General features: G+C 45.8%; 2 protein-coding genes across 14 annotated transcripts in view; both read left to right on the top strand.

The window, feature by feature from the left end:
* The window catches only part of ADGRG2 (adhesion G protein-coupled receptor G2), a 93487-nt gene extending 93047 nt beyond the window's left edge, over positions 1-440 (top strand). For all 9 annotated transcript variants that reach the window (XM_058658811.1, XM_058658810.1, XM_058658809.1 and 6 more), the window contains one exon: positions 73-440. In XM_058658811.1, the coding sequence (XP_058514794.1) occupies positions 73-257 (185 nt within the window). In that variant the 3' untranslated portion in view covers positions 258-440. The remainder of the gene's footprint in view (positions 1-72) is intronic.
* Positions 441-4840: 4400 nt separating this feature from the next.
* Positions 4841-12642, top strand: part of PHKA2 (phosphorylase kinase regulatory subunit alpha 2) — a 66279-nt gene continuing 58477 nt past the window's right edge. For 4 of the 5 annotated variants that reach the window (XR_009244514.1, XM_058658482.1, XM_058658481.1 and 1 more), the window contains exon 1: positions 4981-5193. Coding sequence is in view for 4 of the 5 variants with exons in the window: in XM_058658482.1 (XP_058514465.1) it covers positions 5116-5193 (78 nt within the window). In the remaining variant the exon portion in view is untranslated. Of the gene's footprint in view, positions 5194-12642 lie in introns of all 5 variants that reach the window. The other variant, XM_004597482.4, reaches the window with a different exon arrangement.

The raw sequence follows: 12642 nt of genomic DNA, 5'->3' as shown, positions 1-12642 counted from the left end.
CAGTGTCTGGGTTTGTTTTTTACTGCTTTCTGTGGCTCCCTCATGACACTGACTTCGATTCTCCTGATGTAGGGAATGCTTCCACGGAAAAGAATGGGGTTTCTTTCAGTGTTCAGAATGGAGACGTGTGCCTTCACGATTTCACTGGCAAACAGCACCTGTGTAGTGAGAAAGAAGATTCGGGCAGTGGTAAAAACCGGATGACTCTCAGAAGGACTTCGAAGAGGGGAAGCTTACCCTTCATTGAGCAAATGTGATTCCCTTTCTCTGATCAGAGCATGAAGCTCGGCAGCATGAAAGGTCCAGCTTTTGCCTTTTACACAATGTGAGATGAAGAAAATCAACTTGTTTTCTACTTAGCAACCTCGAGAGGAGCAGAAGCTAACTGGGAGCGATGGTTACTATTGAAGAGGAAGGAAAAATAAATCAAGAAATCTGTTAAAAAATAAACAAAAAATCTATCATAGTTTTTAGACATTTGTGATTTGGTTTCTTTGCTTTCTTTCAAAGAAGTTAGTTTTAAACAACACAGTGAGAAACGATCAAAAAAGTAGTTCACTTAGTCTCTAAAGATGTGGGCTGAAAATGACCTTTGGTAACATAAAGAAGCTGTTGACTTTAACCTGTTGGCAAGTGTAGTTCTGCATGCTTTTGTTTTGTATGCGGGCTAAAAGCTAGTGACCCACATTGTCCAAAATAGCACTTCTGCGTTTTTGGTTATTTATTTCCTACTGTGTAAGTTTATGCCTTCCTAGACTCGAAGTTGTACTTTGTTGAATGTGATAATGCAGAAAAATCCTTGCTGATTTGGTGAGTTCTAAAGCTCCTTTTGGAGACTGTATGGGCTGTGAAATACAGAAAACGTCACTGAAATCTAAAATAGCAATGCTAGCCAGACTGGGAACCATAAGGTGACAGTGCCACAATGAGCTCAACCACTACCTATGAGCAAGTTAGAAAAAGGGGACTCCATGGGGCAGCCAGCACACAGTAGGCCTACAGTTCTGCAGGAAAGGAGCCATGTGTGAGCTCCATTCATTCTCTCTGGCATCCTTGTGCGAGGCATGACCCTTACAGCAATACGTGGCATCCAGTACTGAGACCAATGGCTATCTGTGCAGCTACCCCTAATTAGCAGAGTGTGCAATCTGCAGCAAGTTTAGCTAAAGACCTTGGCCACAGACAAGGATGGAACCGGAGTCTCAAGCATCTGTTAGCAAAGTGGTGAGTGTGAAGGCGGTACCTACTGGCACTGCCCGCATCCCCGGGCCTTTCAGAAGAGAGGAGCAGCAGAGGATGACTTCTTAGAAGAGAGATCAAGAGAAAGGGGAAACAGAGAATATTGCTGTTCTTTAAAAGATTGTTGTTGATTATTCTGACAAATCACTCTGGCCCAACCAGATTTAGAGCTATTTTGTAAAATGTGTCAAGCCGGGAAGAGTGTATAGTGACAGGGGGAGCAGCTCCTGCGAACAGCAGACCACTGTGTGATGCTGTTGTTGCCATGCAGATCACCTGCCGACTGCTCCTACGCACACGCAACCCATCTGCTTCCCGCTGACACTTGCTCGAGCAGCGCCACACACATGTCCTTCTTGGGTTCTTTCATTCAAGCTCCCTTGCATATATTCCGGTGGATGTTGTATTCCAGACTAACTGTAGTAGTGCTGTAATCTCCTTCTGTGAACACCGATTTGTCTCTGCAATATTTTTGATTTATTGATTTATTTAATTGTCTTATATTTATGTTAAAAAAATCAACCAAACGGTTATAAAATCAATGGAAATGTTACAAATCAACTGAAATGCTGAAATCAATAAAATAAATTTGCAGCAGAATCCTTTGATGTTTGGTAACTGTCTCAATAAGAAGCTCTTTGTGGTCATTTTCCCTAGTGGAGTGGCATAGAGGTGGCAGGGTGTGCCTTATGAAGATAAGTATTAGTAATGTCCAATATCTTAAGTCTGCTACACTCATTTTCCTATCGGGTTTTATGTTTGGACTATGGTCTTTCAGTCAAATTATCTTATCTGGTTTTTTCTTAATATGTGCTTTCTTGGCAAGGCAGTGATACAGCTCCTGTCTCCTGGTTCCCTCCCCAAATACCCCTAATAGCTGCAACCAGGCTGTCCTGCAGCAGGAAACTGGAACCTCCACCAGGGTACCCCGCATGGGTAGCAGGCATCCCACTACTTGGGCCACCACCACTGCTCGCAAGGTCTGCATTAGCAGGAGCCAGAGCCATGTTTTCAACCTATGCCTTATGCTAATGGATTCAAGTATCTTAGCCCTTAAGCTAAACACGCGCTCCTGTTTTTCTTTTAATTTGTTTATTTGAAAGGCAGAGTTAGAGAGGAACAAAGAACTGGAGAGAGGTATTCCATTGGCTGGTTCGCTCCCTAAATGACCACAACGGCTAGAGCTGAGCCCGGCAGGAGCCAGGAGCCAGGGAGTTCTTCCAGGTCTCTTGCAAGGATGCAGGGGTCCACACATTTACAGCATCCACTGCATTCCCAGGGAGCTGGATTAGAAGTGGAGCAACTGAGACTCAAATTGGTGCTCACGAGATGCCAGTGCCAGAGACAGCGGCTTTACCGGCTCTGCCACAGCGCCAGTTCTGCTAGCTCATGTATTTACACCTCATACAAATATGGGACAGGTGAGAGGCAGGCTGTTCCTAAGCAGCAGCCACAGTCTGAGTGCCTATTGCAAGGAGACAGAAAAGAACAAGCCTCGAGTATCAGAGCAGGGGCCAGGAGGTGGAGTTCTTACTCAAGACACTGCCACCATTCAGCATGTGCACCAACTTTGTTGACGAATGGTCATGATTATTCCCTTCAAAACTGATGGTACAGCTTCACCTGAAGTCCTGGGCTGTGTCTAACCAAATCACAGAGGAGGCAGGGCGCTGCTGAGGGCTTTATATAATCTTTAGCCCCATTTTACAGATGTGAACATTGAGGTTCAAACTGTAGGAGCATGCAAAAAATCACATTACTTTTAAGTGGCTGAACTGAAGTGTGAATTGAATTTGAACTAACTACAAATCTGAGGTTTTTACTGAAAGAACAATTTGAAGAATGTAGAGGGCCAATAGGAGGGGAAAGTTACACTGGCCCTTTAAGAGAATATTCTGGTGGTGAGAAGGGCCAAAGGGGTCAAGCCAACAGAAGCTATGTGGAAAATAGCAAGGTGTTTGCAGCACCAATGCCATGAAGCTAACTGTCCAGCGAAATTCCTATGAGGGCCACAATGTGGTGGACAAATGAAGGACCTAGATGTTTTCTGCTTTTGTGATTCTGCCTTGATGGCTTGGCTGGGGCCTGTGTGAACTCCAGGCCTGATAGTCTATGTGACGCCCGGCAGGGCACCTGGCAGGTCACGTAGGCAGACCACTCCCCAGGAAGGAGGTCCCTGGTGTTTGATAGGATTCACTGCCCTATAGCTCATCAATTTGTACTTTTTTAAAAAAAGATTTATTTTTTTTTACAAAGTCAGATATACAGAGAGGAGGAGAGACAGAGAGGAAGATCTTCTGTCCGATGATTCACTCTCTAAGTGACTGCAATGGCCGGTGCTGTGCCGATCCGAAGCCAGGATCCTGGAACCTCTTCCAGGTCTCCCACATGGGTGCAGGGTCCTGAAGCTTTGGGCCGTCCTCGACTGCTTTCCCAGGCCACAAGCAGGGAGCTGGATGGGAAGTGGAGCTGCCGGGATTAGAACTGGCACCCATATGGGATCCCGGGGCGTTCAAGACTAGGACTTTAGCCTCTAGGCCACGCCGCCGGGCCCAATTTGTACTTTCTGAAAGTTGCTTGCCCCTTTTTTTTTTTTACCTCCCCTTTGGCCCTTCCTGCTGATCCTGCAGCAGCCTGGGCTGCAGCGGCCCCTCCCCCTCCAGCCCTGCTGGGCTGGGAGAGGTGGTTGGGAGACCTAGGCTAACCTGAATAAACCACCTTTATACCTTAGCACCGACTTCAGACTTGATGATTTTCTGGGGATATCAAAATCCGGCACAACACAAGGGCTGCCAGGCCAAAGGCCGGCAGGAACAGTAGGCGATCAGCAGGCATGGGAAATGAACGAATAGCAAGTCTCAAATTGCAGAGCGATGCAAGAGAAGCTGAAAGCCTAGCCCAGGTAGCTGGAGGACCCTGTCCAGTTTTCCCTATTTCCCTTCCAGGCTAGGTTCCCCCAGCAGGGTTCTGCACAACAGCGATGGGGATGGGGACAAGGAAGGGGCACTGAGATGCACGCCTTGAGAGGGCCTGTTTCTCCAGCATCGGCTGGGGTTTACAGTCCTTGGAGGAACAGAGTGGCTCAGGGAGGCCATCTGCTTCACACCAGCCGCCAGCTTCGCCACTGCCGCTGCAGGCCGGCCAGGGTTGCTTCCCTACAGGACAGGCTCTGAGGGTTCCGGTGGGTGGCAGAGGCGGGGCTAGGGGTGGGGCTCTGATGACATCACAGGGTGGGGCGGGGCCTCTGGCCGAGCTCTTGCCTGCAGGTCGCCCCTCAGGCCCGGCGCCGTGGGTTCGGCCCCAGGGCGGGGCAGGCCGCTGCTGAAGACCTGTTCCTCCGGCCCCTGCTGGCAGCCGGGGGGAAGTGAAGGGGATTAAGGAAGCAATTTAGTTCCCATTCTGAGCCAGGTTCGACACTGTTCCCTCGGGCTGCTACTTGGAGGGCCAGGGCGGGGGCGGGGGCAGGTCTGGGTGGGCTGCTCCACAGCCGAGGCGGGTGGCTGCTCACTACGCCCCGAGGACAAAAGATCCTGGGTAAGCGCGCGCTCAGCCCTCGCCCGGCTTGCCCCTCGGGCCGCCCGGGACAGCGAGGAGCGGGAGCGTGGCTGGCCTGGTCGAGGCGGAGTCGCCACAACGCCAGCCTCCGTCTCCGCCCCCGCGCCTCCCGGCCGAGCCATACTGGCTGGCTCGCTTTCCAGTTACACTTTTCTTTCTTTCTTTCTTCCTTTTTTTTTTGAAAAGTCCCCACCTCCTCCCGCCCTTCCCCATCCTGGGTATTTGAGAAGCCTGCTTACCAGGCAGCTGCAGGCCAGGCGGCCCGCCTCTCCGCAGCAGAGCCGACTTCTAGCGACTTCTGGAACCCGGAGCGTGGAAGAGATGCGCAGCAGGAGCAATTCCGGGGTCCGCTTGGATGGGTACGCGCGGCTGGTGCAGCAGACCATCCTGTGCTACCAGGTAAGATGCCACTGTGTCAAGCTTTCTCCAAGTCTCTGTCCCCAACCCCTACCAGCCCGCTCCTGACCGAGACCTTGCAGTTAAGAGGCGTCCCCACCTGAGCCCACTCCTTGCTAGCCACTAATGATTCCCATTCCTGTACAAATAAGGAGACAACTCCAACAGCGACTGTGGCTACTCTTCATGAAACTCTTTGATCATTGTTTACGGCCAAAGCTTAGAGCCCCTGGTATATGCGGTGTCTTTCTGTTGTGTGTGCTTTTCAATGAGAGGTGTAGGTAGGTTGGACAGCCTCTGCAGGGTAACTACTATTCAGCTGCTGCAAGTAACCATCTCAGTGACCCCCCTGTCCGGGCCTCAGCTGTTTCACATTGCTGTTTCACAAATAAGAACGTGGGACTAGCGAGTTTACTGAATGTAGTAGGATATGGGCCAAACGCAGGTCGTGTGTTCCTAAGCTCCAAGGGTCCTGTAGAGACACCATGTGCTCTAAAGTAGGAAACATGCCTGTCGTGCCTTGTCCTGCTGGGCCAGAGGTGTGGGTCCACCTTGGAAGACCACTGAACTATTTTTATTCTGAGTGTAGACAGCAGTTGTGTTGCTTGCCTTCAATCAACACGAACTATTTATAGGGCCTTCTGAGTCAAAGAAACGAGTGGTATTTGCTGGTTGGAGGTCCAGCCTGCAAATGGGGAGCCATGGACCATGCTTAGCACATGCCTTGTCCCTTCACTCAAGTCATATTGGCTGTGCACCTGCTACATGCAGGGATCCTACAAAGGACTGGGCTTCAAAAGAATGAATTCTTGTCGAACAATGAAATTTATGCCCAGGGTAACTGCAGATTCTCACATTAGTTTATTCCATCCCTTACCACCAAACAGGCTCGTTCCACACAACAGCATTCTCAGCTTGCAGACCTAACTGGTGTTTGTGACTGTGCAACACCATGCCCCTCGTCTGAGAGCTCTGAACAAGTCTGGTGGGGCGGCAGAGGAATCCTGGAAGGCATGTCACATGGCGAGTTCAAAGAGCAGGCAGGCAAGGAGAGGCTACTTTGTGCCCTTCTCCTGGAAATGTATTTGTCACAAGTTTTATTTATTTTTATTGGAAACACACATTTATAGAGAGAAGAAAACACAGAGAAAGATCTTCTGTCCACTGGTTCACTCCCCAAGTGGCCACAATGGTTGGAGCTGAGCTGATCTGAAGTCAGGAGCCAGGAGTTTCTTCCGGGTCTCCCATGTGGGTGCAGGGGCCCAAGGCTTTGGACTGTCCTCTTCCCCAGGCCACAAGCAGGGAGTTGGATGGGAAGTGGAGCGGCCAGGACATGAATTGGCATCCATAAGGCGAGTGTTTAGCCACTAGGCGATCGCTCCAGGCCCTTTTCACATATTTTAAAATCCAACTTGAAAGGCCTCTCCCTCAATGTCTGTGAAGGCAGGGGCTGCAAGAACTGATGAAACCTGATTCTTGTGTCAGATCTAGTCCTGAGTTGGAATTCTTAGCTCTCTGCCTTAAAGGATTTTAGCTATCCTTTTTGGAACCCAAGCCCTAATCTGAACATGGGGACAAGAAAACCAACCTCCGTTGAACTACTATAACGAAAAAACTTAGGCCAGAATACAATGACTAGCAACAAATGGACAGTCAGTAAGTACTGGCTTCTCTTGATGGTGTTAGGGCATTGGTATGGGCCTTGTGTAGTAACCTAGTGGTTAAAGTCCTTGCCTTACAAGCACTGGGATCCCATATGGGCGCTGGCTCGTGTCCCGGCTGTTTCACTTCCCTTCCAGCTCCCTGCTTGTGGCATGGGAAAGTGATCAAAGATGGCCCAAAGCCTTGGGACCCTGCACCTGTGTGGGAGACCCAGAAGAAGCTCCTGGCTCTTGGCTCCTGGCTTCGGATCAGCTCAGCTCTGGCCGTTGCAGCCACTTGGGGAGTGAACCAGTGGGTGAAAGAACTTTCTCTCTCCTTCTCTCTGTAAGTCTGCCTTTCCAGTAAAAATAAATAAATCTTGAAAAAAAAACTTTGGTACAGGCCACGTGTTAGCACCCAGGTATGGTGGTTCTCACATGAGCTGTCTGCCCCGTGATGCTGGGCTCTCCCGATGTCCACGACGCAGCTGCTACTGGCTTTGTGGCCCCTGAACGTAGCTACTATGCCTTCTTAAGCACAGAGACCTCATCCGTTTTGTGCTTTTGCATCAAGCAGTGAGGGCCCCAAGCTTTTGAAAGGTTCCCTTCAGTCCCTACTCACGAGATACTCCCTACAGCTCTCTGATCCATACACCTGACCCAGCGTTGTGCCTGGTGAAACGCCTTCCCCTTAGGAGCAAAGAGCATCTTCCCAACAAAGCCAGTCTGCACGCTTGGACTTTCTTCCCCAACATTTTAATCATTAAAAAAAAGTTGTCTGAGCCTTCAGTTGTATTTGCTTTGGGGGTAGATGGCGAGAAGCCCTTATGTTTGCCCTTTTTCCCTTTCTGGCTGCAGTGTCAAACTCTGCTGATTGACCAGAACAGCAGGTGTAGAATTGTGTGCTGTGCCACCCGACCCTTTGACCGTCGTCTCCACCACCTGTAAAACCGCACTCCGGGGAAGGCCCCAGCCTCTCCTGAGGGGTCTTAGGCAACCACCTAATCACGCTGTCAAAATGAATGAACAATTCTGTATCAGGCATGTTTTGTGTTATGTATATTTTACCACACTAAGAAAAAAAAAAGAACCAGGCCAAGTGGTTTCTATAATTTCTATTACATTTTCCCATCTTCAATAGACAGTGCAAATGGGTTAAGGTGCTTTTCAGCCTCAGCTGCTAGAAGATATGAACTCTAATTGTGCTTTGCTTATTAAGATAACTTACATTGGTTTTTCCTTGATAGAAGTCATTCTGTGTTAAATATGTCAAGTTAATTACCATTCTTCTTTCAGAGGCAATAGTCTATCAGCTAGCATGTCAACCAATTGTTTTTCCTGTATCTGTATCCTATTTTTATTTGCCATAGATACTTTTTATTTGAATGCTTAGGGAAAAGGAAAGAGCTATGCTTGTAAAAGGCTCCTTTTGCAGATTTTGTGAATATATACACTAGAAAAATCACCAAAAACTTGATGTTAAAAAAAAAAATTTCTAGGCTATTTTGGCCTGACTGAGCGAAACTTGGTGCATTTCTTCAGTAGCAGCCCTGTTTGAAAGTACGTTTTTGAAAGTGTTAAGTGTGAAGTAGTGATAATAACTTAGGGATTCAAGAGTAGACGCAGACCCGGGCTATCGGCCTAGCCACCAAGATGCTGGTTGAGACAGGTCCCACTGCGGGCTGCCTGGGGGTGATACTTGATTCCAGTTTCCTGTTAATGTGGACTCTGCAAGGCAACAGTGATGGCTCCAGTAACCGGGCTCCTGCTGCCCACATGAAGGTCTGGATTCCTGACTTCTGGCTCCTGCCTGGCTATCAGGCATTTGGGGAGGAAACCAGCCGACTTGGAAGTACCCCCCTCACCTCTTGAAGAAGTTTTTAGTAATCAAGACAGTATTCTTTAACTTCCGATTATTTAGTACAATAAAGCAAGTAGTTAAGTGACCAGTAACTAAACATTAACATATAGTGGCAATAAAATTTAAAATGAGAAGAATGGAATAAGTGAAACAAGAAGTATGGAACAAATAGTAACAGAAATAAAGACCAATTTGGAAAAGGCGAAAAAGAGTAGAATTAAGTACTGCAAGATTATATGGCAGAAGAACAGGAATAGACTGGACTTAAATAATTCCAAGGTCTTTATTCATGTTAAGAAGGAGGATAGAAGTATTAATTCTTTGAAAGTTCTTGCTTAAGCATGACCACAAATACAAACAGAATATATAACTGCCAACATGACAGAAGAGTAAAGAAAATTGATTATTCCAAGAGTAGCAAAGAGGGTATTGGGGGAAGGTGAAAAGTAGGAGGAGGCAAGGTACGTTGTAAGAACAAAATAACTTGCAAGTAAGTCCAACCAAATCAGTAGTCACAGTAAGTGTGTAGGCTTAATTTAGCTGGATAATGGAAATTAATAAACTGGTTAAAAAGGGATATATGGTTCATGAGATATAAAACCTGAAGTGCAGGTTGCTAAAAGGTTGGGAGTAATGTAATGGGGTAGGATATACTAGGCAACAACTAGCCAAGAAGATGCTGAAGCAATTGTGCTAATGTCAAAGTAGGTTTTGAAATTTTTAAATTATGAAACAATGAATTCTATTATTAGATGACAGATGGTAATTAGTAAAGAAAATATAGCAATTTAAAATTCACTAAATGATAACATAGCTTCAAAGTATATAAACTTGCCAAATCCATAATTCTTATTTCTTGTTTGGATTGAAAGGGTTGCCTGCCATAGCCAAGGGCTGGGTCAGGTGTGAGGCCAGGAAATGGGGTTTCCAGTATGAGTGGCCCAGACTTAGGTGCTTAAGCCATTATTTGCTGCCTCCTGAATGGGTTAGGAGGAAGCTACATAGGAAGCCGAGGAGGGACTCAATCCGGGCACTCTGACAGGGAACATGAGCATCCCCAGTGGTAGCTTACTCAGCTGTGCCAGAACCTCCAGCCCGATAGTGGGAATTTGTTTATACTTCGTTTCTCAGATACTAGTAGATCATGCAGAGAAATATGTAGGGCATAGAAAATTAGAACATCATGAGAAACTGGAATAAGTATTTTCTACATATGTAAAACTACTAAATCAATGCGAGGTACTTATTGTTGCAACCTTACAAAATCTATTTTCCAAAAATGAGTGACAAACGAGGGTGGAAAGGCAGTTTCAACAAATATGCAAGAATCTGGGTCAGTGGTTGGTGCAGCAGTCATGTGGCTGCTTGAAAACTTTGTATCCCACATTCAAGTGCCTTGTTCAGGTCCCAGCTCCTCTGGTCCAATGTGCTCCTCTGTGCACCAGAGAGGCAGCAGATGATGGAAGGAGACTCATTTAATGAGCTATACCCTCCATCCCAAAATGCCATCCCCTCCCCAAAACAAATCTAAGCCATATTGGTGTGTTTATTCAGAGAATTAGGCAAACCTCAGAAAATGACAACCAAAATAAGTTCAGTTAGAATGTTTTTATGACCTTGAAATAGGAAATTTTTTTTAACTAGTAGCAAAAATCAATCCTAAAAGATACATTCAACTATATGCAAAAGCAAAGCCTCTCTTATATGACAAGAAGTTTATCTAAGCAAGTCTGAAAGACATGCTGTGAAAAGGAGATTTTTTAGATGTGTCTATTTATCGGACATGCACTTACAGGGAAGAAGGGTGACACCTTCCACCCTCAACCCTTGTCACTCCCAGATGGCCTCAACAGCCTGACCAGGCCAAAGCTAGGAGCCTGGAACTCCCTCCGGGTCTCCCATGTGGGGAGTTGGCATCCGAGCACTTGGGCTGTCTTCCCCTGTTTGCCTAGACACAATAGCAGGGAACTAGATCCAAAGTGGAGCAGCCAGGACATAGACCAGCACTCATATGGGAATGCTGGCACTATATGCGGTGACTAAACTCGCCGTGCCACAACGCTGGGAGATTTCTGAAGGCATCTTGGAAGCAGCTCCTGCGGCACAGTTGTGCTGACCCCAGCTCCCATAGATCCACAGCACTGAGGTCACAGAAGTTTGTTGGTTTGTAGTCTCCTGGTTTCAGGATTATTTGCTATTCTGTAATAGCTTACTAACAGGGAGGCTTACACCTAAAAGAGACCTTAGGGAGCCAATACTTGTCTAGCCAGTTGGATTCAAGTTTCCATCTCAGTTGAGAGCTTATTTTAACTTGATTAGCTAACAGGCACAATCATCGTTTAGCTTTTGCGTTTGTAAATACTCTACTCATTACTTCATAACAAAGAGTAACGATTTCAACATAGTGCCAGAAGAACCCCAAAATATTTTAAACCCAAGTTATTTACTTCACTGTTTCTCTTTAATTAAGTTGGTTCTTTCATCTTTTATAGTAATTGTGTATATCTATATTATACTCCTTTTTATTGTGTTCTATGATAAACAATTCCCTGAAGAAACTAGTAAGTGAAAAGATGACTCAACCTCACTAATAACCTGAGAAAGTGAAGCAAATTAAAGCAGTAAATTCACTCAAAAAGATGGTAATGATGTTGCGAATAATTATGGGCAAGGAGAATGAGTCATTTCTCTGCTAGCAGCCATGGGGAGATGGACTAGTTAAGGTCAACTAACTGCTATAATAAATAAAACCCCAAATGTCAAATTTCTGGCTAACCATGGCCGTTTATTTCTCACACACAGAACAGTGCACTGTTTGAGTACAGGCAGAGCAGGTCAGTAGGGGTGTCTTCCAGAGACCTGGGCTCTGTCATCTTCAAATGCAGATTCCAAGGTGGATCAGCTGGTGGATCAGGGAGAAGTATAGAAGATAATTCCCAAGATTTTATAGATAGGGTGTGTTAACTTATGGGCTTGCACTAAAACCCAACACATTGGATCACATGCAACTGCAAGGGCTGATGGGAAATAAAGTGTAGCTGAGTGCCTAGAGAAAAGAGGAAGTTGGATGAGTGGTTAGCTAGTAGTCTGTGCCATAGAACTGCTAATTCCTGCAATGACCTTACAGAGCAGTTTGAGATGTTAGTGAAATTGAAGTTGTGACTACTTTATGATTGAGGCTGACCATGTCTGTTTTTATTTTTTTAGAGATTTATTTGAAAGTGGGAGAGATGGAGATAGATCTGCCATATATGGGTTCACTGCCCACATGCTGAGGTCAGCTTGAAACTCCATTCAGGTCTCCCACACGGGCGACAAGGGTCGTAAATACTTAGGCAATCTTCTCAGGCACATTGGCAGGGAGCTGGAGTGGAAGTGCAGCAGCTAGAACTTGAACAAGTGCCCAGATATGGGATGGAGGCAGCAGGTTAACCCCCTTACGCCACTAACCTGGCCCCATATCTAGAATATAGGCAGTAATTGCATGCTTTTTCCCACTGCCCAAGGTGACATGGACAGGGCTGTTTGTCGAATCATTGTTTGTTAAAATGAAAACATTAGAAACAAATTTTCTGACATTTACAAATGGACAAATAGAAATACGGCCATACAACTGAATACTAGATAGTAAAAGAAACCATTTAGTCTTACATGTATAAAATTGCGTAACTCAGTAACTTAAGCTTAAATGATGACTATAACAATACATTCTCAAAAATCACTGAGTTTGTGTCATTACAAAAATGTTAATTATGTGAGATGATGCATGTTAAAGTTAGCTATTCTATAATGTATACATATTTCAAAAAATTGTGCATGATAAATATGCTGAATGCAATTTTTATCAATTAAAATTAATTGTAAACATTTAAAGTTTAAAAAGTTATGGAAAAATAAGTACAGTATGTGTTATGCATGGAGAACTTCCAAAATGTCCCAAATGTTGTTATG

This window comes from Ochotona princeps, chromosome X (assembly GCF_030435755.1).
Source record: "Ochotona princeps isolate mOchPri1 chromosome X, mOchPri1.hap1, whole genome shotgun sequence".
In the NCBI taxonomy this organism is placed as follows: Eukaryota; Metazoa; Chordata; class Mammalia; order Lagomorpha; family Ochotonidae; genus Ochotona; species Ochotona princeps.
The sequence above is the reverse complement of the archived record's forward strand: the minus strand, read 5'-3'. Positions and strand labels throughout refer to the sequence as shown.